Source organism: Giraffa tippelskirchi, chromosome 7 (assembly GCF_054371585.1).
Source record: "Giraffa tippelskirchi isolate mGirTip1 chromosome 7, T2T-mGirTip1v1.2.pri, whole genome shotgun sequence".
Taxonomy (NCBI): domain Eukaryota; kingdom Metazoa; phylum Chordata; class Mammalia; order Artiodactyla; family Giraffidae; genus Giraffa; species Giraffa tippelskirchi.
Window position 1 is genome coordinate 2851649 of NC_137281.1, and position 26006 is coordinate 2877654.

Consider the following 26006-nt stretch of genomic DNA (forward strand, 5'->3'; position numbering starts at 1 on the left):
ATGGCACCTTCTGCCGAGCTGGGTTTCCAGCTGCAGCCTCTGCTAGAGGAGCTCAGTCAGGATGAGTTGAGCAAATTCAAATCTCTTCTGAGGGACCATTCCCTGAAAGAGGAGTTACAGCACCTCCTGCAGACAGAGGTGGAGCAGGCCAGCAGGAAGCAGCTGGCCAACCTCCTCATTGCCCGCTGCCCTAGCTACTGGGTAGAGATGGTGACCATCCAGGTCTTTTTTAAAATTTATTTATTTTTAATTAGAGGATAATTACTTAACCTACTGTGATGGTTTCTGCCATACATCAGCATACATCAGCCATAGGTATACATATGTCCCCTTCCTCTTGAACCTCCCTCCCACCTCCCACTCCATCCCACCCCTCTAGGCCATCACAGAGCACCACGTTGAGCTCCCTGCATCACATAGCAAATTCCCACTGGCTGTCCATTTTACATATGTAGTAGTGTATATATTTCCACGCTACTGTCTCAGTTCATCCCACCCTCTCCTTCCTCCATTATGCATCCAGGTCTCTGATGAGATGAACCGAATGGATCTGTCTGAGAGAGCAAAGGATGAACTCCGGGGTAAGCAGAAATAAGCCCACACTGCATCGTAGGAGGGAGGAGTAATAATCTCCGTGGTTTTAGAAACACAGAAATAACATTGCTCCAGGGAGAGGCTAGCTGACCTGAACACAAGGGCTAGACCTTGGTCAAGTCTGGTGGTGTCTTCCAAGGTTCTTGTATTCTAGCTATTTTTACTCAAAGTATTGTATACCTACCGGGGCCACTTCACTATACAACTCTTCTCCTGTTCAAGTCTGTTTCTGGAATAGATTCATTTTTTCGCTCTTTCATATGTCTTCCAAGATCTTATCAACCCTGTTTAAAACATTCATAGTATTATGTATATTTAAAAATGCATACAGTATTATGTATATAAAAAAGTAAAATAAAATAAAAACATGAAGAGAAATGAAATTCAAAGAATTCAAAGAAAAAAGTAAAAATAGTATGTGCATGCAGGCTCAGTCTCTCAGTTGTGTCCAACTCTTTGTGACCCTATGGACTGTAGTCTACCAGGCTCCTCTGTCCATGGGATTTTCCATGGAGTGGGGTGCCATTTCCTACTCCAATTGCTCATAAAACAGTTGCCTCTGTGTAAAAAAATATAGGAGGAAATGTGAAGATTAGGGTTATAAACCCTCTATTTTGTCTTCAAGTCCCACTATGTTTCCCTCCCCCATATAATATGACTATAAACACGCTCTCTCTCTCCCCACCCTCAGCAAGAGCATGTAACATATCTCTTCTTCTTTTCCTATCACTTTTAATTAATTTGTTCATTTTAATTGGAGGCTAATTCCTTTACAATATTGGGGTGGTTTTTGTCATACATTGACATGAATCAGCCATGGGTGTACATGTGTCCCCCATCCTGAACCCCCCTCCCCTCAGGGCTGTCCCAGTGCACCGGCTTTGAGTGCCCTGTTTCATGCATCGAACTTGGACTGGTCATCTATTTCACATATGGTGATATATATGTCTCAATGCTATTCTCTCAAATCATCCCACCCTCGCCTTCTCCCACAGAGTCCAAAAGTCTGATCTTTATATCTGTGTCTCTTTTGCTGTCTCGCATATAGGGTCATCATTACCATCTTTCTAAATTCCATATATATGTATTAATATACTGTTTTGGTGCTTTTTTTCTGACTTACTTCACTCTGTATAATAGGCTCCAGTTTCATCCACCTCATTAGAACTGATTCACATGTGTTCTTTTTAATGGCTGAGTAATATTCCCTTGTGTATATGTACCTGCTGCAATGAACATTGGGGTACATGTGTCTCTTTCAATTCTGGTTTCCTTGGTGTGTATGCCCAGCAGTGGGATTGCTGGGTCGTATGGCAGTTCTAGTTGCAGTTTTGTAAGGAATCTCCACACTGTTCTCCATAGTAGCTGTACTAGTCTGCATTCCCACCAATGATGTAAGAGGGTTGGTTCCCTTTGTCTGCACCCTCTCCAGCATTTATTGCTTGTAGACTTTTTGATAGCAGCCTTTCTGACCAGCATGAGATGGCACCTCTCTGTGATTTTGATTTTGATTTCTCTGATAATGAATGATGTTTAGCATCTTTTCATGTGTTTGTTAGCCATCTGTATGTCTTCTTTGGAGAAATGTCTGTTTAGTTCTTTGGCCCATTTTTAGACTGGGTCGTTTATTTTTCTGGAATTGAGCTGCATGGGCTGCTTGTATATTTTTGAGATTAATTCTTTGTCAGTTGCTTCGTTTGCTGTTATTTTCTCCCATTCTGAAGGCTGTCCTTTCACCTTGCTTATAGTTTCCTCTGTTGTGTAAAAGCTTTTAAGTTTAATTAGGTCCCATTTGTTTATTTTTGCTTTTATTTCCATTACTCTGGGAAGTGGGTCATAGAGGATCCTGCTGTGATTTATGTCAGAGAGTGTTTTGCCTATGTTTTCCTCTAGGAGTTTTATAGTTTCTTGTCTTACATTTAGATCTTTAATCCATTTTGAGTTTATTTTTGTGTATGGTGTTAGAAAGTGTTCTAGTTTCATTCTTTTACAGGCAGTTGACCAGTTTCCCCAGCACCACTTGTTAAAGAGATTGTCTTTTCTCCATTGTATATTCTTGCCTCCTTTGTCAAAGATAAGGGGTCCATAGGTGCATGGATTTATCTCTGGACTTTCTATTTTGTTCCATTGATCTATATTTCTGTCTTTGTGCCAGGACCATACTATCTTGATGACTGTAGCTTTGTAGTAGAGCCTGAAGTCAGGCAGGTTGATTCCTCCAGTTCCATTCTTCTTTCTCAAGATTGCTTTGGCTATTCAAGGGTTTTTGTATTTCCATGCAAATTGTGAAATTATTTGTTCTAGTTCTCTGAAAAATACCATTGGTAGCTTGATAGGGATTGCATTGAATCTATAGATTGCTTTGGATAGTATACTCATTTTCACTATATTGATTCTTCTGATCCATGAACATGGTTTATTTCTCCATCTGTTTGAGTTATTGATTTCTTTCATCAATATTTTATAGTTTTCTATATATAAATCTTCTGTTTTTTAGGTAGGTTTATTCCTAAGTATTTTATTCTTTTCATCTCAAAGGTGAATGGAATTGTTTCCTTAATTTTTCTTTCTATTTTATCACTGTTAGTGTATAGGAATGCAAGGGATTTCTGTGTATTAATTTTATATCCTCCAACTTTACTATATTCATTGATTAGCCTAGTAATTTTCTGGTGGTGTCTTTCTATGTAGAGGATCATGTCATCTGCAAACAGTGAGAGTTTTACTTCTTCTTTTCCAATCTGGATTCCTCTTATTTCTTTTTCTTCTCTGATTGCTGTGGCTAAAACTTCCAAAACTATGTTGAATAGAGGTGGTGAGAGTGGGCACCCTCGTCTTGTTCCTGACTTTAGGGGAAATGCTTTCAATTTTCACCATTGAGGATAATGTTTGCTGTGGGTTTATCATATATGGCTTTTATTATGTTGAGGTATGTCCCTTCTATGCCTGCTTTCTGGAGGGTTTTTGTCATAAATGGATGTTGAATTTTGTCAAGGCTTTCTCTGCATCTATTGAGATAATCATATGGTTTTTATCTTTCAATTTGTTAATGTGGTGTATCATATTGATTGATTTGTGAATGTTGAAGAATCCTTGCATCCTTGGGATAAAGCCCACTTGGTCATGATGTACGATATTTTTAATATGTTGTTGGATTCTGTTTGCTAGGATTTTGTTGAGGATTTTTGCATCTATGTTCATCAGTGATATTGGCCTGTAGTTTTCCTTTTCGGTGACATCTTTGTCTAGTTTTGGTATTAGGGTGATGGTGGCCTCATAGAATGAGTTAGGCAGTTTACCTTCCTCTGAAATTTTCTGGAAGAGTTTGAGTAGGATAGGTGTTAGCTCTTCTCTAAATTTTTGGTGGAATTCAGCTGTGAAACCATCTGGTCCTGGGCTTTTGTTTGTTGGAAGATTTTTTATTACAGTTCCAATTTCCATGCTTGTGATGGGTCTGTTAAGATTTTCTGTTTCTTCCTGGTTCGGTTTTGGAAGGTTATACTTTTCTAAGAATTCGCCCGTTTCTTCCAAGTTGCCCATTTTATTGTCATATAGTTGTTGATAGTAGTCTCTTATGATCCTTTGTATTTCTGTGAGGTCTGTTGTGATTTCTCCATCTTCATTTCTAACTTTGTTGATTTGATTCTTCTCCCTTTTTTTCTTGATGAGTCTGGCTAATGGTTTGTCTATTTTATTTATTTATCTTTTCAAAGAACCAGCTTTTAGTTTTGTTGATTTTTTGCTATAGTCTCCTTTGTTTCTTTTTCATTTATTTCTGCTCTGATTTTTATGATTTCTTTCCTTCTACTAACCCTGGGGTTCTTCATTTCTTCTTTTTCTAGTTGCTTTGGGTGTAAAGTTAGGTTATTTATTTGATTTTTCTCTTGTTTCTTGAGGTAAGCTTGTATTGCTATGAACCTTCCCCTTAGCACTGAGTCCCATAGGTTTTGGGTTACTGTGTTTTCATTTTCATTTGTTTCTATGCATATTTTTATTTCTTTTTTGATTTCTCCTGTGATTTGTTGGTTATTCAGAAGTGTGTTGTTTAGCCTCCATATGTTTGTATTTTTAATAGTTTTTTTTCCTGTAGTTGACATCTATCTTACCGCATTGTGATCAGAAAAGATGCTTAGAATGATTCCAATATTTTTAAATTTACTGAGGCTAGATTTATGGCTCAGGATGTGATCTATCCTGGAGAAGGTTCCGTGTGCACTTGAGAAAAAGATGAAATTCATTGTTTTGGGGTGAAATGTCCTATAGATATCAATTAGGTTTAACTGATCCATTGTATCGTTTAAAGTTTGTGTTTCCTTGCTAATTTTCTGTTTGGTAAATCTATCCATAAGTGTGAGTGGGGTATTAAAGGCTCCCACTATTATTGTGTTACTTTTAATTTCCCCTTTCATACTTGCCAATATTTGCCTTACATATGGTGGTGCCTCTATGTTGGGTGCATATATATTTATAATTGTTACATCTTCTTGGATTGATCCTTTGATCATTATGTAGTGTCCTTCTTTGTCTCTTTTCAAGGCCTTTATTTCAAAGTCTATTTTATCTGATATGAGTATTGCTACTCCTGCTTTCTTTTGGTCTCCATTTGCATAAAATATCTTTTTCCAGCCTTTCACTTTCAGTCTTTATGTGTCCCTTGGTTTGAGCTGGGTCTCTTGTAGACAGCATATATAGGGGTCTTGTTTTTGTATCCATTTAGCCAGTCTTGTCTTTTGGTTGGGGAATTCAACCCCCATTTACATTTAAGGTAGTTATTGAGAAGTATGATCCCGTTGCCATTTACTTTGTTGTTTTGGGTTCTAGTTTATAAACCTTTTCTGTGTTTCCTGACTAGAGAAGATCCTTTAGCATTTGTTGAAGAGCTGGTTTGGTGGTGCTGAATTCTCTCAGCTTTTGCTTGTCTGTAAAGCTTTTGATTTCTCCTTCATATTTGAATGAGATCCTTGCTGGGTATAGTAATCTAGGTTGTAGGTTTTTCTCATTCATCACTTTAAGTATGTCCTGCCATTCCTTTCTGGCCTGAAGAGTTTCTATTGAAAGATCAGCTGTATCCTTATGGGAATCCCCTTGTGTGTTATTCTTTGCTTTTCCCTTGCTGCTTTTAATATTTGCTCTTAGTGTTTGATCTTTGTTAATTTGATTAATATGTGTCTTGTGGTGTTTCACCTTGGGTTTATCCTATTTAGGACTCTCTGGGTTTCTTGGACTTGGGTAGCTATTTCCTTCCCCATTTTAGGGACGTTTTCAACTATTATCTCCTCAAGTATTTTCTCATGCCCTTTCTTTTTGTCGTCTTCTTCTGAGACTCCTATGATTCAAATGTTGGGGCGTTTAACATTGTCCAGGAGGTCTCTGAGGTTGTTCTCATTTCTTTTAATTCTATTTTCTTTTTTCCTCTCTGCTTCACTTATTTCCAACATTCTATCTTCCACCTCACTTATCCTATCTTCTGCCTCAGTTATTCTACTGTTGGTTCCCTCCAGAGTGCTTTTGATATCAGTTCTTGTATTTATTCATTATTCATTATTGATTGACTCTTTATTTCTTCTAGGTCCTTGTTAAACATTTCTTGCATCTTCTCAATCCTTGTCTCTAGTCTATTTATCTGTAACTCCATTTTGTTTTCAAGATTTTGGATCATCTTTACTATCATTATTCCAAATTCTTTTTCAGATAGACTCCCTATCTCCTTCTCTTTTGTTTGGCTTGGTGGGCATTTATCATGTTCCTTTACCTGCTGAATATTACTCTGCCTTTTCATTTTGTTTAGATTGCTGTGTTTGGGCTGGCCTCTCTGTAGGCTGGAAGTTTGTGATTCTTCTTTATTGTGGAGCTTGCTCCCTGTCAGTGGGGTTGGACTAGGGGCTTGTCAAGGTTTCCTGGTTAGGGGAGCTTGCATCTGTGTTCTGGTGGTTGGAACTGGATGTCTTCTCTCTGGAGTGCAATGAAGTGTCCAGTAGTGAGTTTTGGGGTGCCTATGGGCTTGGCATGGCTTTGGGCAGCCTGCTGGTTCCTCTGCCTTTTCTAAATCCAGCTTGAACATCTGGAATTTCACGGCTCATGTACTGTTCACATACTGAAGCACTGTTCACATACTGAAGCCTAGCTTGGAGAATTTTGAGCATCACTTTACTAGTGGGTGAGATGAGTGCAATTGTGTGGTAGTTTGAGCATTCTTTGGCATTGCTTTTCTTTGGAATTAGAATGAAAACTGACCTTTTCAAGTCCTGTGGCTACTGCTGAGTTTTCCAAATTTGCTGGCATATTGAGGGCAGCACTTTCACAGCATCATCTTTTAGGATTTGAAATAGCTCAACTGGAATTCCATCACCTCCACTAGCTTTGTTCATAGTGATGCTTCCTAAGTAGAGGTTAGACTCTCAAAAATACAATATTAAAATACAAAACAAAATCAATCACAAAAATTATAAAAGATATATATATGAAATTTGTTTTAAACGTAGGGTCTTGTTTTTTCAAGGTAATAGTAGGTTATAAAAATGAAAATTAAAGGAGTAATAAAAATGAAGTCGCTCAGTCATGTCTGACTCTTTGCAACCCCATGGACTGTAGCCTACCAGGTTCCTCAGTCCATGGGATTTTCCAGGAAAGAATAGTGGAGTGTGTTGCCATTTCCTTCTCCAGGAGACCTTCCCAACCCAGGGATTGAACCCAGGTCTCCCACATTGTAGGCAGACACTTTACCATCTGAGCTACCAGGGAAGTCAGAGTAATAAAGAACTTAAAAATAAAAAAATTAAAAAGTGATAATAGTAAAAAATATATTTAGGAATTTCTCTGGAGCTGCTGTGGGCAGTGTGGGGTCAGTTCAGTTTCAAACAGTTCCTTGTTCCAGGTTGTGCTTCTTCTCAAGGTCTATAGGCCCCCTCCAGTGCTTAGTCAATGTTAACTACAGGGTTTTAATCTGTTGCACCTGTCACTTCCAGAGCAGTTCCCTCTCCTTTGTTTATTTTGGCTTCCTCTGTTTGCAAGTCTCTGCAGTGTCTAATTTCCGCCTTGACACAAGGGGGTGAAGGTGGTCACTTATTTAGGCTCACTAGTTCAGTTGTCTTGTGGGGAGGGAGGAGCACTGCAAACAAACATCACTGGTGTGTGTGGGGAGTGCTCGCAGTGTATGGACCCCACTGGGTTTCCCCCAGCTCATGGCAGCGTGTGCTTTTCAAGTCTACACTGCTCAGGCTCCAGGTTGCTCTGCAAGGGCACTATCCAAAGCGGACCCTGCATTTCGTGCACTTCCCAGGTTTAAGCTGCTCAGGTTCAGGTTCTCAGGTACTCCACCATGGCACAGATTTGGTTGGGCGTGCATTTTGTGCCCTTCCCAGGTCTGAGCAGCTCAGGCAACCAGGTGTTTGGCGAGTGTACTGTCCCAGGTGGGCCATGTGTCTCGTCTGGGGAGCTGATCTCAGGCTGTGACCCTCCTGGCAGATGTCAACCGTCCAGGATCCCAGGAAGATGTGAGAGCCTGCTCACAGTCTGGTGGAGGATGCCATCTCTGGGGCTGAGATTGCCTCTCACCTTCCAGCTCTGGCTGTCGCCCGCCTGCCTCTCTGCCTCTGGGCAGGGAGGGGCCAGTCGGCAGCCGGCTAGCTCTCCTTTGGTGTTCGCTCAATCCTTTGTTCTGTGAGCGGGCCAGGCTGCGCATTTGGCTAGAGCCTAGCTGTCCAAGGGACTCCCAAGAGTCTTCTCCAACACCACAGTTCAAAAGCATCAGCTCCCTCAGAGTGTCCTCAGGGCATTCAGGCCCGGTCCTTACCCTAAGAGTGCAGCCCACACCTCCCTGCCCAGCCCCCACTCGCTGGTGGTGGACAGGAGTGTCTGGGCTACTTCTCCACTGGGAGTTGCAGTTAGGCGCGCGGATTCTGTGGGGGTTTTTTTTCTCCCGGTTATGTTGCCCTCTGAGACTCCAAAATTCCCCACAGACCCGCTGATGAGAGGGTTTCCTGCTGTTTGGAAACTCCTCCTCCTTCATGACTCCCTCCCCAGGACGGGTCTCCATCCCTAACTCTTTTGTCTCTCTTTTTGTCTTTTCTATTTTGTCCTACTTCCTTTCAAAGAGTATGGGCTGCCTTTCTGGGTGCCTGGTGTCCTCCGCCAGCATTCAGAAGTTGTTTTGTGGAAGTTGCTCAGCATTCAAATGATCTTTTGATGAATTTGTGGGGGAGAAAGTGCATTTTCTTTAGTTGCCAATTTAAATTCAGTTTTTAGCTTTTTTAAAATTTTATTTTATCTTTATTTTTTGGCCACACCACATAGCACTTAGGATCTTAGTTCCCCCACCAGGAATCAAACCCTCACCCCCTGCATTAGAAACACGAACTCTTAACCACTGAACCACCAGGGAAGCCCCAGCTTCAGTTTTTAGCCTACTGTTACCTCTTCAATAGACAGGTGATGGTTTTAGCCCCTAAAACCATCTGGAGGGTGCAAGAAACTCAGATGAAACTCAACGGCTATACAACTACAAAGGTCTGGGCTCTGAAAAGTGCTAATTTCTTCCCTTTTTTTTTTTCAGAAACAGCTTTGGAGTCACTTCAGGAAAATAAGCCTCCATCGTTAGGTAAGTCACCTCATTCACAATCTCACTTTTTCTAAAAGTGAGATTTTAGAATTCAGGATTGTCGTAATTAGAAAATACATCATGCTGAGCAGTAGGAATGCAAAGAAATGGAAGACCTCACCTCTGCTGTCGTCCAGGTGGGCAACAGTGAGACATCGAAAGCTACAATGAGGCGGTGTTCATGCCAGAAATCAGTAAATACACACAAATGTGGGAGAGAGAGTGAGCTTCCTCTTGGAAACTGAATAGGCTGAATTTTAGATGGTCCTAGAGCCAGGGTTGGCAAACCATGGCTCCCAAAGCAAATCCAGCCCACCGTGTGCTTTTGTAGATCGACAAGCTAAGAATGGCATTTGCATTTTTAAGTGGCTGGGAAGATCAAAAGAATACTTTACAGGCACTTCCTTGATTGTCGAGTAGCTAAGATTCCATGCTCTCAATGCAGGGGGCTGGGGTTCAATCCCTGGGCTGGGAACTAGATCCCACATGTCACAACTAAGACCCAATTGAAAGTCACTCAGTCATTTCCAACTCTTTGCGACCCCATGGACTATACAGACCAGGAATTCTCCAGGCCAGAATACTGGAGTGGGTAGCCTTTCCCTTCTCCAGGGGATCTTCCCAACCCAGGCATCGAACCCAGGTCTTCTGAATTGCAGGTGGATTCTTTACCTGCTGAGCCACAAGGGAAGCCCAAGAATACTGGAGTGGGTAGCCTATCTCTTCTCCAGGGGATCTTTCTGACCCAGGAATCAAACTGGGGTCTCCTGCATTGCAGGTGGATTCTTTACCAACTGAGTTATCAGGGAAACCCCAAGATCCAATACAGCCGATAAATAATTTAAAAAAAAAAATATTTTACGGCCTATGAAAATCATGTGAAATTCAAATTTAACTACTTATTAATGTAAATAAACTTATTTATACACAGCATAGTCATTTGCTTATATATTATATTACCTGTGACTGCTTCTGTCCCACAAGGGCAGAGATGAATAATTGCAACAAACTACATTGCCCATAAAACAGAAAATCTTCACTATCTGCTCCTTTGCAGAGGGAATTAAGAAAAAAAAGTTTGCTAATCCTGGCCAAAAAGGATTTTTGAATTTGTGATTTTCAACATTATCTTCTCTTGATATCCCCAGTATCTTTAAAAATAACTTGGGTTCAAGGCAATTGTAGACTAGGGGCTGGTTTGAAAAGTGAAGACAGCCATTCATACATAATCCCCCTACCGAAAATCTAACTGCTTCTATTGATACACAAATATGTTAAATGTCCTATAGTTATGATCAAAATTCAAATGTAAGCTAATGATCTGTTAGAGGTGACATTTGGCAATGCTTTAAGGAACAGTACCAGCCTCAAAGTTGATATTTAATGTTCTAACTAAACTAGCATCAGAGAGTTCCTTGTCTAAAAATCTTTCTCTTGGGGATTTCCCTGATGGTTCAGTGGTTAAGACTTCACCTTAAGGCAGGAGATGCAGGTTCAATCCTCACATAACTTCATGGCCAAAAAACCAAAACATAACATAGAAGCAATATTGTAATAAATTTGTTAAAGACTTCGTAAAAGTGGTCCACATAAAAAAAAAATCCTTAAAAAAAAAAACTTAACTCTTGGCAACATGACATCACCTGTATACAACCATTTTTTCCCCAGAGCTCCTGCTCTCCTGTTTAATCTTCAAACTGAATGGTTGGTTGGCCATTTTTCACTCTGTATACTTATCCCGGAAGGCTCACTTGGAGTCTTACTGGCTATTTATACGCCAAGGACTCTCCAGGTGACATCTTCAGCATTTCCCTGAACTTCAGATACTCATATCCTGTTGCCTCCTGGATACCTCTTCAGAAGTTCCACACACTCACCTCTTCTTTTCTTTTGTCTTTGAGGTCCTAGCTTCCTGACCAGGGATTGAACTCAGGTCCTCAGCGCTAAAGCTCAGAATCCCAACCACTGGACCACCAGGGAACTTCCTCACCTCTTCATTATCCATGTTGCACTCGAAGTATTTCTTCTTCTGTATGACTTCTCCCTGTTCCTAGGTTGCATCCTTGGACTATGTAACTTTACATACCTTGTCAGAAACTAGGGAATTTGTCATGAAGGCTTTCAGATGCCCCTCAGAAAGAGCCATTTTCTGTATGCACCCATTTCTGAACTGCACAGGAATTCAATTGTCAGAAAAGGCACTGAGATCATTGCCTGACACTTAATCTCCAGAACCTCAATAACACCTTTTTCATGTAATCTGGGCTTAGACACTGAGACCCAATTGTTAAACTTGAGACTTCTTGAAATCCCACTCTCTTAGAAACAGAAGCTTCAATACTGGCATAGTGGCAAGACCATAACACCCTCCCTTTTCTTCAGGGATAACAAAATGTGAAAACCTAGAACAAACACAGCAGCATTTAGAAGAAGAGGAAGACGAGGAGCCAGGTTGATCTTAGGACACCCAATGTTGGAGTAAACTAAATGAAGCAGACCCTTCCTGGCTGTCCTCTCCCACTCTTCAGGGGAAACTCATCTCTCTCTCTTTATTTCACCACTATTCATAGTCCCCTAGACATATTCATAGTCAATCTAGACAGCATATTAAAAAGCAGAGACATTACTTTGCCAACAAAAGTCCATCTAGTCAAAGATATGGTTTTTCCAGTAGTCATGTATGGATGTGAGAGTTGGACTATAAAGAAAGCTGAGCACCAAAGAATGGATGCTTTTGAGCTGTGGTGTTGGAGAAGACTCTTGAGAGTCCCTTGGACTGTAAGGCGATCCAACCAGACCATCCTAAAGGAAATCAGTCCTGAATGTTCATTGGAAGGACTGATGATGAAGCTGAAGTTCCAACCCTTTGGCCACCTGATGCGAAGAACTGAGGCATTGGAAAAGACCCTGATGCTGGGAAAGATTGAAGGCAAGAGGAGAAGGGGACGACAGAGGATGAGATGGTTGGATGGCATCACCAACTTGATGGACATGAGTTTGAATAGGCTCTAGGAGTTGGTGATGGATAGGGAAGCCTGGCATGCTGCAGTCCATGGGGTCACAGAGTTGGACATGACTGAGCGACTGGACTGAACTAATTCATAGTCCCCAGTTGTCTCATGGAGAATGCCTTCCTCCCTGTCTTATCCCTATTATGTAAGAATAAACAGAGGAAATAAACATTTGGGAGAGCCAGAATTCAGTTCATGGAAAATCAGGAGTATGTCGTATAGAGTTTTCTTAGATTTTGCTACTTGTTCAGACAACTTTGATAGTATCAACTCACAGATTAGAAAATTGAGACCTATTGTAGGTAGGTGATTTGCCTCAACTGATGTGGAGGTCAGTTTAACATTAGTCTCACTTTCAAGTCTGCTTCAACAGCTCTGTTGAAGTATAATTTATGTATCATAAATTTCATTCATTTTAAGTGTACCTGTTAATAACTTTTAGTCAATTTACTGAGTTGTACAAGAATCACCACTATTCAATTTTACAATCTTTCCATCACCTCCAAAAAGATCCTTCTCGTCCATATGTAACTGTTCCCTGGTCTCTCTCCCCCAAGTCCAGGCAGCCATTAACTTTTTGTCTCTCTAGATTCTCCTTTTCTGAATACGTGTGGTGTTTTGTGTCTGTTTTCTTTTACTTACAATAACATTTTTGAGTTTTGGGGGGCTTCCCTGATAGCTCAGTTGGTAAAGAATCCACCTGCAATGCAGGAGACTCCGGTTCAATTCCTAGGTTGGAAAGATCTTCTGGAGAAGGGATAGGCTACCCACTCCAGTATTCTTGGGCTTCCCTTGTGGCTCACCTGGTAAAGAATCTGCCTTCAATGTGGGAGACCTGGGTTCAGTCCCTAGGTTGGGAAGATCTGCTAGACGAGGGCATGGCAAGCCACTCCAGTATTCTGGCCTGGAGGATTCCATGGACTGTATAGTCCATGGGGTCACAAAGAGTTGGACACAACTGAGCAACTTTCAAAAAAAATGCTTTTGAGGTTCATCCATGTTGTTACATGTGTCACTGATCCATTCCTTTTTGTTGCTGAGTAATATTCCATTGAGTGGATATATAACGTTTGGGTTGCTCATTCATCAGGGAAGTTTGAATCATATCTATTTTTTTACTGTCTTGAATAATGCTGCCATGAGCACTCTTTGTATAGAGGGTGCAAGTCTTTGTATAGACACATGTCCATTTATCTTGGGTGGATACTTAGGAGTTGCCTGTACTTTTAATACTTGAGCTCCTATAATGACTTGAGACTATTATGGGGACGATCCAGTACCTGTTTTCCAGGCACCTCTTCTAGTCCCCTGGAAAAGATAGACAAATAATTTCAATAAACCACATTGAGTTGTGATAGAGGCAGTATTTCTTGTTATGGTTCTGCAGAGTAGAGGCACGCAACTTGGTTTAGGGATTCACTTGTTATCTTCATCACTATAAACCCAACTTTACATATCCCAGCACACACTGTGGACAAGAAACTTAGAATCTGGACTCCTTGGAGTCTACTTTAACACCCTATTTCTGGTAAAAGAGAAGTACACCGGTTTTGTGTCAAGCTCACTTTAATTTGTATTTTGCAGAGCTGGCCCAAGTACAGGAAGATGTCACAAACTTAGGAAAAACAAAAGAAGATTTGGAAGGAGAAAAGCCAGGTCTGTCCTCTCTACCTGGAGTGAGTTTGGTGTCGGGTGGTTCTTTATAAACCTCATTTCTTCTTTTTCCCTTTCCTACTAAAACAAAGCATCATCTCCCTAATGACTAACCAACTATATTCTGTCTATTCCCTGCCTCTTATCACTGAAGGTAAACAAGATAAATACAGAAATATATTGAAGAAGAAGTTCTGTCAACACTGGAAGAACTTTTGGCCCAGACTCAATGAAGATGTTTGCATCGTCACCCAAAGATATGAGACCCTGATCCCATTCTGCAATCCTAAAATGCTGGCTGGGCCATTTCCACACACTGTGGTGCTGCACGGTCCTGCTGGCGTTGGGAAAACCACGCTGGCAAAGAAACTGATGCTGGACTGGACACAGGACAACCTGGCAGAGACCTTCAACTTCGCCTTCTACCTCAGCTGCAAGGAGCTCAACCACAGGGGCACGTGCACCTTTGCAGAGCTGATATCTGCCAACTGGCCACATGTGCAGGATGACATACCGGCGATCCTCACCCAGGCACAGAAAGTCCTGTTCATCCTCGACGGTTTTGACGAGCTGAAGGTCCCCTCGGGGGCGCTCATTCACGACATATGTGGCGACTGGAAGAAGCAGAAGCCGGTGGCCGTCCTCCTGGGGAGTTTACTGAAGAGAAAGATGCTACCCAAGGCCACCTTACTCATCACCACCCGACCGAGCGCCCTGCGGGAGCTGCGGCTCTTGACTGAACAGCCGCTCTTCCTAGAGATCGAGGGGTTCTTGGAGGAGGACCGGAAGGCCTATTTCTTGAAACACTTTGAAGAGGAGCGTCAGGCCCTGCGAGCTTTCGACCTGATGAAGAACAACGCAGCTCTGTTCCGGCTGGGCTCGGCGCCCTGCGTGTGCTGGCTGGTCTGCGCCTGTCTGAGACAGCAGATGGAGAGGGGGGAGGACCCCGCCGCCGCCTGCCAGACCACCACGGCCCTGTTCCTGCGCTTCCTCTGCGGCCGCTTCCCCCCGCCGCATGGCAGCGGCCCCAGGCGGGGCCTCCAGGCTCCGCTCAAGGCCCTGTGCCTCCTGGCTGCCGAGGGCGTGTGGACGCGGAGCTCTGTGTTCGATGGGGAAGACCTCAGGCGACTTGGGGTGGACCCGCCTGCCCTCTGTCCTTTCCTGGACAGGCATATTCTCCAGAAGAGCGAAGACGGCGAGGGCTGCTGCTCCTTCATCCATCTCAGCGTCCAGCAGTTCCTGGCTGCCGTGTTCTATGTCTTGGAGCCGGAAGAGCAGGAGGAGGAAGGGGCGGGCGGCCGCCGGTGGCACGTTGGGGATGTGCAGAAACTGCTGTCCAAGGAGGAGAGGCTGCAGAACCCCACCCTGACCCACGTCGGGTACTTCCTGTTTGGCCTCTGCAACGAAAGAAGGGCCATGGAGCTGGAGGCGACTTTCGGCTGTCTGGTATCAACGGAGATCAAGCGGGAGCTACTGAAATACACGTTGATGCCCCATGGGAAGAAATCCTTCTCGGTGGCGGACACAAAGGAGGTCCTGAGCTGTCTCTACGAGTCTCAGGAGGAGCAGCTGGTGAAAGATGCCATGGCCCACATCAAGGAGATGACCCTGCATTTGAAAAACAAAACGGATGTCGTGCACTCGTCATTTTGCCTCAAGCACTGTGGAAACTTGCAGAAACTTTCGCTGCAGGTAGAAGAGGGGATATTTCTGGATAATGATACCGCGCTGGAATCAGGCACTCAGGTTGAAAGGTGAGAACTCATTTTGCGGCCGGCTAGTTCTCCTGTCCTTTGCCTTATCCCATGGTTCATTAGTAAAAGGCCAGTGTGTCTTGTTGCCTCTTGCTCAAGGTCAGTAAGTGGCCTTTTGTGGCCTTGTGTCCTGCCCACCTAACATTCAAGGCAGGAGGTACGATGTCATTAGAAATGGGAGCTTTGGAACCAGACCTTCTTTGGAGACCCACCTCCATTTTCGTTTAGCCAAGCCATTTTTTGCAAATGTCTCCTCCTGTTTCAGTCTGCAGGTTGGCTGTGTAGGTTTGGGGAGACGGAAGACATGGTCATCCCATTTGGAGCATGACTTCAAGAAAAGCATTAAAGATGGAGTCAGGAGTTGAAGGTGCCAAGTTTCTGAACGCTACACCTCACCCATGATCATGGACAGTCCCAGGAACTTCACCTGACAGACTTAGATAATGAGATGGCCAGTTATGGATCTTTGTTATTTTCAATTTAAGCACAAATAACATCAACTGAGATCATGTGCAGTTTCCAAATACTTCTAATTTGGCACCTACTAGAAACAGGTCACCTTCCATGTTAAGATGAAGACACTGGCTTCAGAAAAGAGTGTTTAGCTAGGATTAGAGCTCAAGTCTATTGGCTTATGAAGTCCTATGGTCACCATCAAATCTCTACCTCACGGTGATGTGTAATATCTGTCAATATACTGATATTTATCTTATCAACTCACCTTCTCCTGCCTCCTAGGTTGTTATCTGAAATCTGTGTCTGAAATCTTCATGTATATTTGTTGAACTAGAATAAAATGCCCTCATTAGCCCCCTGGTGGAGGTGTCTGTTTTACATATTACATGTTCTCTCACATTCCTTCACCACTTGGTGAAGAGTCATAAGCTTGATTTACTTCCAGGAAGTGTTAGGACCATGATAACTTCTCATCAGCACTTCTCTACCTTATGGATCCATTTATATTCATATTCTAATTTTTCCCCCTTCTTTCACTCAAATGTTTTGACAGCCTTGCATACTAATTTATCTAAATCTTTGGTTAGTTGCTAAGTTGTGTCTGACTCTTTTGCGATCCCATGGACTATCGCCTGCCAGGCTCCTCTGTCCATGGGATTTCCCAGGCAAGAATACTGGAGTGGGTTGCCATTTCCTTCTCCAGGGGATCTTCCTGACCCAGGGATCGAACCCAGGTCTCCTATATGTTTCCTCTGCTAAAATCCTTCCACTCAAAAGCAATCACCAGAACAAAATAACCATTCTTTGAGAAATCTTTGTACATGAATATGCAACCACTTAAAGATTGTATTTTCTCAAAATTTTATGGACATCATCTTAGGTCAGCAAATATGCTTATAAATTAGCTTGAATATTATTTATATGGATTTACCATCAAATATTCAAATAACCTGTATTGATGTGTACACTACTCTTAAGTGTTCATCGATGATGTATATTGCTCTCAATCTTTGATCAATGATATGGTTAGAATTTTGACTTGTTTTAAGGCTGTGTTAGATTGACATGTGAGAAGTTCAAGTTCTTTCTCCAGTAATATGTCTTAAGTATTGGGTTGTCTGATACTTGTGCTAAATAATTAAATCACCCAACCTTTAGAGTTATAATTTCTCATTAGGGCCTCCCAGGTGCCAGTTCAGGACATGCAGGTTCGATCCCTGGGTCAGGAAGATCCCCTGGAGGAGGGGACGCCAACCCCCTCCAATATTCTTGCCTGGGAGATCCCATGGACAGAGGAGCCAGGCAGGCTACAGTCCAAAGGATCACAAAGAGTCGAAGACAGTTGAGCAACTAAACAGCAATAATGCACAGAGAAACCTGAAACACGTTCATGAAAATGAACAAATGTTACTTTTCTCTCCAGCAGTATTTGTTAAGTCCCCTCCTTCATCTTTTCCCATAGGTCCCAGAATGATCAACACGCGCTCCCTCTCTGGGTGGATCTTTGTTCTGTGTTTGACTCAAGCAGAAATCTGCTAATTCTGGACATCAGTCAGAGCTTCCTCAGCACCTCTTCAGTGAGAATTCTTTGCGAAAAAATAACCTCTGCTGCCTCTAGTCTCCAGAAAGTGGTGTAAGTAGCAGCTAGTCTCTGGATTAAAGCCTCCGGGGCATGTCCAAGCTTCTTACATTTTGTCCCCCTAAGACAGCATTTTAGTTAAGAGTTTTCCTGGACCTGAGGTTCGTTTGTGTAGCTAGTGTTCTGGGAAAACCCTGCAAGCTTCCGTTTGGGCAAGTGAGTCAGGAGGAAGGAGAGAGAAGGAGTAAACACGATTGAATCAGCTACGTTAGCTTTGATGTCAGTGAGACCCTCCCAAGCTGCTGGCATCCTGTTTTGGTATTTTTCTTTCTCAACGCAGAGAAATAAGAGCTCTTCCCACCTTGGGTTTTATTGGCTCTGCAGTCCTGATTCTAAGCCCAAGAGCATTCCCTGGAGTCAAAGCATTCAGCAGGCTGTTAACCAACATTTCAGAAATGGAGACTTGATTGAGATTAAAAGGTGCTGATTTGGGGTCGTTTAGGACCACACCCCAAGAGACACAGATTCAGGAAATGCTTGAACTGTGTTCCACCTGACTACAAAATTGAGGAAGTTTATAAAGCAGAAAATGCAGGATTACAGTCAGTTACCTGAGTTGTTTATCAAGAATTATAATTGGAGCTGGCAAGAAGTAAGAGTGCTCCTTGAGCAAGAATTGCTTGGGGTCTGAAATGGTTACGTAGTTACAAGGGGAGATTGGAGGGACCATAAGGGTGGGGCTGGAGGGTGGTGTCCTTGGGCTTTTTAAGAAAGTTCAAGTTCTCAATGATGCCAGAGAGGTGTCCGAGACCAGATTCTCAGTAGCCGCCTAACTCCAGTTTTGAACACCTGAACTGTGATTACTCCGTTATAATTTTGTCATCAAGGACATAGCATTGTTGAAATGCATCCATTGGTAACACTTCAAAGAAAAGAGATGCTGCCTTATCTTTCTCAAAAAGCCATGGGAGAACAGCTTTTGTCTAAAATGACTGCTTATGACTGGCTTCCCTTTGGCAAAAGTTTGAAACAACTAAAGAAACTGGAGCTTCTACTTTCATAAGATCTGCCTATCATCTATCTGTCTGTCTATCCATCTATCCATCTATGACATGACAGCTACTAACAGCTCAGATCTTTTTCTTCTATGAGAAGAATTGGATAATTAAAATTCTTTCCGGCTTTAAAAAAAAATGAAACTCGAGCTTCTAATTGTAATGAGCTGTTCATTAAACAGCACAAAGTTTCAGCTATGCAAGATGGTAAGTTCTGGTGACCTGATGGACAGCAATGTGATGACTGCTGACAGTGATAATCATACTGCTCTGGATGCTTGAAATTTGCTAAGAGAGTTCATCATAAGTGACCTTGCCACAGAAGAAAAGAAGGAAGGGGATCTGTGTGCAGTGGTGGCTTGATAGTAGGGGTGACTCCACAAGGTACTTGTATATCAAAACATGGAGTCATATGCTTTAAATACACACAATTTTATCTGTCAACAGTATGTCAATAAAGGTAAAAATATGAAAGAAATTACTTCTAACATTTAAGCACATGGCCGCTCTTTATTCTATGTGTGTGCTCTATAGGTATACAGACTCAAGCTAACACCTGTTTCTTTTCCATAGCCTCAAAAATATTTCCCCAGCTGACGCTTATCGGAACTTCTGCATGGCTTTTGGTGGTCACAAGACTTTAACACATCTGACCCTTCAAGGAAACGACCAGAATGACATGCTTCCCCCATTGTGTGAGGTCTTGAGGAACCCCAAATGTAATCTGCAGTATCTCAGGTATATCAGCCTCACCATCACTGAAAACCCTCAGCCTGTACATAGAGCTAGCCCAAACCTGCACGGCAACGCTGTGCAAATCGGAGCCGGGCGGGAACCCCTTATGCTGACTGGACAGAGTCGGAATGACTTAACGACTCAACAACCACCACCACCACTTAAGGCACATGCCCCAGGATAGAAAATGAGCTGGAGGGGACTCCCGGGGAGATCCAGTGGTTAAGACTCCACGCTCCCCTCGCAGGGGCTGTGGGTTCGATCCCTAGTCAGGGAACCAAGACCCCACATGCCAGGCAGCGTGGCCCTCCCCCCCAAAGAAGGAAAAACATGTTACCTGTATTCTACTCCTGGAAATGCATATTCTTTATCATGATACTATATATCATGTTCCAATAAAGTTTTATTTGCTCATGACAAAGAATGTGTACCTCCAGGAATAGAGTATGTATCTCCAGATAGAATATAGTTGCACAATGTGCTTGGTTGGCTGGATTTCTAAGTAAGTAGTTCTTGATGTGTCATCTCCAGACCACCAGCAGCAGTACCATCACCGGGGAGCTTGATAAAAAGATCCAAATTCTTGGGTCTCACCCAGATGTTCAGAATCAAATTCTGGGTATCTGGTCCAGGAATTTGTTAAAAGACATCTTCCAGGTGACTGCAGGATACCTTAAAACATAGATCACTGGCCTCTACATCTAGCGTCTCTAGACGATTTGCATTTCTACACAGTTACCAGATGGTGCTATGCAAGTGGTCCAGGAATCACACTTGGACAACCTCTGCTCCAGATAATTTAGTCCAGGGTTAACATAATGGCATGCCAAGTCACTTCAGCTGGGTCCAACTCTTTATGACCTCCTGGACCGTATCCCACCAGGCTCTTCCGTCCATGGGATTCTCCAGGTAAGAATAGTGGAGTGGGTTGCCACGCCCACCTCCAGGGGATTTTCCCAACCCAGGGATCGAACCCACGTCTCTTCGTCTCCTGCACTGGCAGGTGGGTTCTTTGCCACTAGAGCCACCTGGGAACCCTAACATAACAGAGTGAGAGACAAAGCTGTAGCCAGTTGTATATCCAGTGTTTGGGCCTCGCGAATGACGTGTTGCCGTTTCTCCTGAAGGTTAGTGTCTTGTTCTGCCACCACCCAGCAATGGGCTGACCTCTCCTGCTGCCTCAGAACCAATCAGTCCCTCACGTGCTTGAACCTCACAGCAAATGAGTTCCTGGATGAGGGAGCCAAGTTGCTATACGCGACTCTGAGATATCCGACGTGCTTCCTACAGAGGTTGTCGTAAGTCTCTCCTCTCTCTCCATCGAGCGTCTTTGTGGCAGATGTAGGGTCACACAGAGAAGAGCAGAGGTAACACCTGGAATTGCTGGGTGACCGGGATGGAACACCCCACTGATATAGATGCCTGGCTCCCAGTTTTGGCCCCAGACAAATGGCTCGTGTATCTCATCCTTCTCTCATTCCTGTCCCTTTATGACCACGATCACTAGCTCACCATTGAGAGAGGGCAGAGAATTAACAAAAAGGGGTGTGACTGAGGACTCCAGTCATTGAAGACAGCCAAGAAAGGTGGGTCCTAGGAATGTTTTCACCATCTTGCTACCTGCGTGGTGCTTTTGCAGGTTGGAAAACTGTCACCTTACAGAAGCCTATTGCAAAGATCTGTCTTCTGCTTTGATTGTCAACCAGAGGCTGACCCACCTGTGTTTGGCCAAGAATGCTCTTGGAGATCGTGGGGTGAAACTGCTGTGTGAGGGCCTGACTTACCCTGAATGTCAACTGCAAACCCTGGTGTAAGTCTGTGCTGGCTGTGTGTGTGTGTGTGTGTATGTATATGTATGTATGTGTGTGTGTTGTGTGTCTATACATGCATACGGGATTCAAGCAGGGCAGTTTCTAGTTACTGTCTCCATTGTCTTCAAACTCATCTAAAAAGCCATGGCTTGAGATAGATGGTCATGATTTTGGTGTGTCTCATCGGTGGGAGAAAAGAAAAACGTTTTCTTCATGTGATCTGATTTCTAGGCTATGGTGTTGCAACATAACCAGCGATGGCTGCATTCATCTCTCGACACTCCTCCAGCAAAATTCAAGCCTCACATGCTTGGATCTGGGACTGAATCACATAGGAATTATTGGATTGAAGTTTCTGTGCGAGGCTTTGAAGAAACCACTGTGTAAACTAAGATGTCTATGGTGAGTTACAATTTTGTGAACTTTAGTCTGTATCTGAAATGTACTATCAGTATAGCAGACCTCCCCCACCCCAGCTCTAATACAAAGGATTGGAATAAATTTCATTGAGCATTTTAAAAATTCCACCAGGATGGGGCTTCCCTGGTGGCTCAGTGGTAAAGAATCCACCTGCCAATACAGGGGACATGGGTTTGATCCCTGATCCGGGAAGATGCCACAGGATGACGAAGCCCATGTGCCACAACTACTAAAGCCTGTGCTCTGGAGCCTGTGAGCTGCAACTGCTGAAGTTTGCACACCCCAGAGCCCGTGCTCCCCAACAAGAGAAACCACTGCAATGAGAAGCCTGCGCACCGTGACTAGCGAGTAGCCCACACACACCACAACTGGAGAAGGCCCACACGCATCAACAAAAACCCAGTGCAGCCAAAAATAGGCAAATCTTTAAAAAATAAATAAAAATTAAAAATTCTACCAGGATGGCATTTTTCACACCCATGCACAAAATGTAATCCCCAAATTCATAGTGAACCACAGAAGACCCCCAAATCAACCCTGACCACAAAGACCACTACCACCCAAGTGTGTGCCTGGCGTATGGGATGGTATCAACGAGCATTGGTTGAGGAAATCAGTGAATGTGTGTGTTTCACCTACAGGTTGTGGGGGTGTGCCATCACTCCCTTCTGTTGTGCAGAACTCTCATCTGCCCTTAGAAGCAACCAGAACCTGATCGTGCTGGACCTGGGCCAAAATTCCTTGGGGTCCAGTGGGGTAAATATGCTGTGTGATGCCTTGAAACTTCAGAGTTGTCCCCTCCAGACACTCAGGTATGATCTCCTACTCCCCTGAGTGTTTGCTCCACGAGCCTAGGTTTGGGGGGAACACAAACTACAGGAATTTGTTGTAGGCATTTGATGCTCACAACTTTCATTTATTGATGTCTGGTTATGAGATAATTTTCCCACAGGTTCCTTCCGTTGTTTTGACAGAGAAGATGAGTCAAAGGAGACCAAAACTCAATCTGGAAAGCAAGAGGCTGGACTTAGGGTTTATCTACCTGAGGGGGAGTTATGGCGGCCAGCAATCGTCTCATTGGGGAAATGGAATCACAGCTCTTATATGGTGTTTTTGGAAAGTGTGTTTGTGGACTGTATTAGTTATAGAGGTCCAGTGGGTCAATGTCAGACTTAGAAGCACGTTCTTTGGAGCGAGTTTGCTGTCTAATCAAAGTCATCTGTGGCCGTAGAAGCTGTCACCAGCTGGCTATCTTCTACTTGCTCCCTGTTCTGTTGTTCTTGCTCTGTTGACGACTTGCTACTGTGGTGACAGAGAACCCAAAACTCCTCCCGAGCGTGTGGGAACTTTTTTAAATCCTCAAATGCAACCTAGACAATTGATGGCTTTTGTTGTTGTTCATTCTCTAAGTCACGTCCGACTCTTTGCAACCCCACGGACGACAGTGCAGCGGGCTCCTCTGTCCTCCACAATCTCCGAGACTTTGCTCAAACTCATGTGCACTGAGTTGGTGGCGCCATCTAACCATCTCATCCTCTGCTACCCTCTTCTCCCTTTGCCTTCAGTCTTTCCCACCATCGGGGTCTTCTCCAATGAGTTGGCTCTTAGCATCAGTATTTCAGCTTCAGCATCAGTCCTTCCAGTGAACAGTCGGTGTTGATTTCTTTTAGGACTGACTGGTTTGATCTCCTTGCTGTCCAAGGGACTCTCAAGCACCTTCTCCTCGTTCTTAGAGTAACACATTTGTATCTTCTGATCTGTTATTCACACCCCATTTCTGATTCCTTCAACACTTTGAACCACATACAGATCATCCGTGGGACTATTTTTTTGTTTTTCTACCAAAGACTGTGACCAACCTCTGACAATCACGAATAGACACAACTATGTTTGACCTTAAAGGGTCACGTTTTAAATATTTTGAAGCTAGTTGGCCTATATTTTAGCAAAAGTTATATTGATTGCTGACAAGGTTTCTGCTCAAGCTAGCTTAAAGTTGACCAGGTACATGGAGTTTGGGGGCAGGGATGGTCTGTCAGCTTTACTGAGCTACAATTAACAAAACTGTATATATTTAAGGTATGCAATGTAATATTTTGATGAATGTATATATTGTGGAATGAGCATCACAATCAATGTAATTAACACATCCATCACCTCACACGGTTACCTTTGTGTGTGTGGTATGAACACATAAGGTCTACTCTCTTAGCAAATATCAGGTATACAATACAGTATTATTAACTATAGTCACCATGCTGTACATGAGACCCCCAAAACTTACTCATCTTTAAGTGAAGGTTTGTTGCATGGACATATTGTGAAACTCAAACAACAAAACAGATTTTGATTAATATGCCAGCATAATCGGGACTATAATGCCAATCAGAAACACGGCAGCCAATATCCTTGGTCTCCTGTTTTTATATGTAATTTTAATTTAATTATTCCCCCTCTCTCCCCACTTCCCATTTCCACATACACATGACTGAACATGGTTACTAAAAGGCAAATCCAAGAAATGAGACTACTCTTATCACAGATCACATATGGGGTGGTAGTTATCTAGAAGCTTGTATGTAGCCAAGGAAGATAAAAAGCTAATCCCACTGACTTGATTCAAGTGTGTCGGCCTCATCCTCCATTCACCAAGTAGAAGTTGTCGATGTTATGGAGTAGGTAGGTTTTAGATGGACATCACAGAGGTATTCATCAATTCCATCTCTAGTGCCAAGCATGATATGATAATCACCCAAGATCATTCAAGCACCCAAAGGTATGTAGTGCCTTTATACCGTTACAGTGTTAACCCGGGGCTTCCCTGGTGGCCCAGTGGTAAAGAATCTGCCTGAAGATGCAGGAGGCCTGGGTTTGATCCTGGGTCGGGAAGATGCCCTGGAGAAGGAAATGGCAACCCACTCCAATATTCTCACCTGGGAAATCCCATGGACAGAGGAGACTGGTGGGCTACAGTCCATGACTGTAGAGTCAGACATGACTTAGTGACTACACCACCACCACCACGACCACCGTTAACCCAATAGCATCTTTTTTCCCTACCAAATCGACCTGGAACTCTGCTTTGCAGTATACAACAGCCAATACAGGTGGCCCTTGCTCTGTAAATTCCTAAATCGTGAGCTTTGCCAGGCACTTGGGCAGTTGGAAGGCAGTTCCTCAAAGCAATAAGAAAACGTTCTCTCTCCCGCATTCTACCTCCTAGGTTGAAGATAGATGAATCTGACGCTCGAATCCAGAAGCTGCTGAGAGAAATGAAGGAAAGCAACCCACAGCTGACTATTGAGAGTGATCGTCGAGACCCAAAAAATAACAGACCTTCTTCTCGTGACTTCATTTTCTGAACCCGCCTGGAGCCGTTCCTTCTCCAGTAAAGTCCTAGATCGTCAAGGTGACAGCGAACTTACCAAGATCCTTCTCAGTGAGGGTAGTTGCTGAGCCAGATGTTAGTTTAGCCATGGTTGAGCCTCTGGTTTGCATAAAACATACACTCATCACTTAACCCTGTGGTGGATGAAGTGTCTGTATCTTGCGTATATCAAGAAAAATAAAGCTGAAAGCATTCATGAGTGAAGTCTTATTTATGAATGGATTCCACCTAAACTTAGAGAAAAGATACTTTATTCAGGGAGAACTTAGCCCAGGGGTGAGGGAATGGGAAAGAAATGTTGGTGATCACATTGATTTGTCTGCGAAGTCATTGCCCAGATCTGGTATTTCTTATCTGTGTGACTAGATACCTGACAAGTCTTCCTCATTGGAGTATTTCTCCTACTAATCCCACAATAATTTGCAGCCCTCTTAAGTGCTTCAGTGGCCTTCCCTGGTGGCTCAGAAGGTAAAGAATCCGCCTGCAAGGCAGGAAACCAGAATTCGATCCCTGGGTCAGGAAGCTCCCCTGGAGGAGGAAATGGCAACCCACTCCAGTTTTCTTGCCTGGGAAATACGATGGACAGAGGAGCCTGGTGGGCTACAGTCCAAGGGGTCACAAAGAGTCAAACACGACTGAGCAACTAACACACACATACGTGAAGTACATGTATGATCACATCATTGCTCTAATTAACTTTTAATGATTCCCTGTTAATGATTTAATGATTCCACAGAAAACAGAACTTCATGGTATACATAGCTCTTCCTCTTACAGCCCCCAGAATTCCCTTGTGACATACAGAATCCCCAAATTCCTTAAAGCAGCAGTGCAAGAATTACTTTTTTATTAGAACCTTTATTTTTTGCTTTTTTTTATCAAAGTATAGTTGGTTTACAATGGTGTGTTAATTTCTGCTGTACAGCAAAGTGACTCGGTGATATGTACATATAT

The 26006-nt window shown here is 43.2% G+C and overlaps 1 protein-coding gene across 2 annotated transcripts; it reads left to right on the plus strand.

Moving 5' to 3' along the window:
- Positions 1 to 25248, plus strand: NLRP2 (NLR family pyrin domain containing 2). 2 transcript variants are annotated; one of them, XM_081505453.1, is made up of 12 exons: positions 1 to 222; positions 524 to 581; positions 9146 to 9190; positions 13786 to 13857; positions 14009 to 15608; positions 17527 to 17697; positions 19272 to 19436; positions 20561 to 20731; positions 21073 to 21243; positions 21476 to 21646; positions 22306 to 22476; positions 24888 to 25248. In XM_081505453.1, exons 1-12 carry the CDS (start codon positions 1 to 3, stop codon positions 25024 to 25026), a joined length of 3156 nt encoding a protein of 1051 aa, XP_081361579.1. In that variant the 3' UTR covers positions 25027 to 25248. The 2 variants fall into 2 exon arrangements, with proteins under 2 accessions (XP_081361579.1, XP_081361580.1); XM_081505454.1 differs by lacking the exons at positions 1 to 222; positions 524 to 581 and adding an exon at positions 8474 to 9021.
- The last annotated feature ends 758 nt before the right edge of the window (positions 25249 to 26006 follow it).

Coding starts and splice junctions, on each gene's coding strand:
- NLRP2 (XM_081505453.1), top strand. CDS start 1: ATGGCACCTTCTGCCGAGCTGGGTTTCCAGCTGCAGCCTCTGCTAGAG. Junction 223..523: donor TAGAGATGGTGACCATCCAG/GTCTTTTTTAAA, acceptor TTATGCATCCAG/GTCTCTGATGAGATGAACCG. Junction 15,609..17,526: donor TCAGGCACTCAGGTTGAAAG/GTGAGAACTCAT, acceptor CTTTTCCCATAG/GTCCCAGAATGATCAACACG.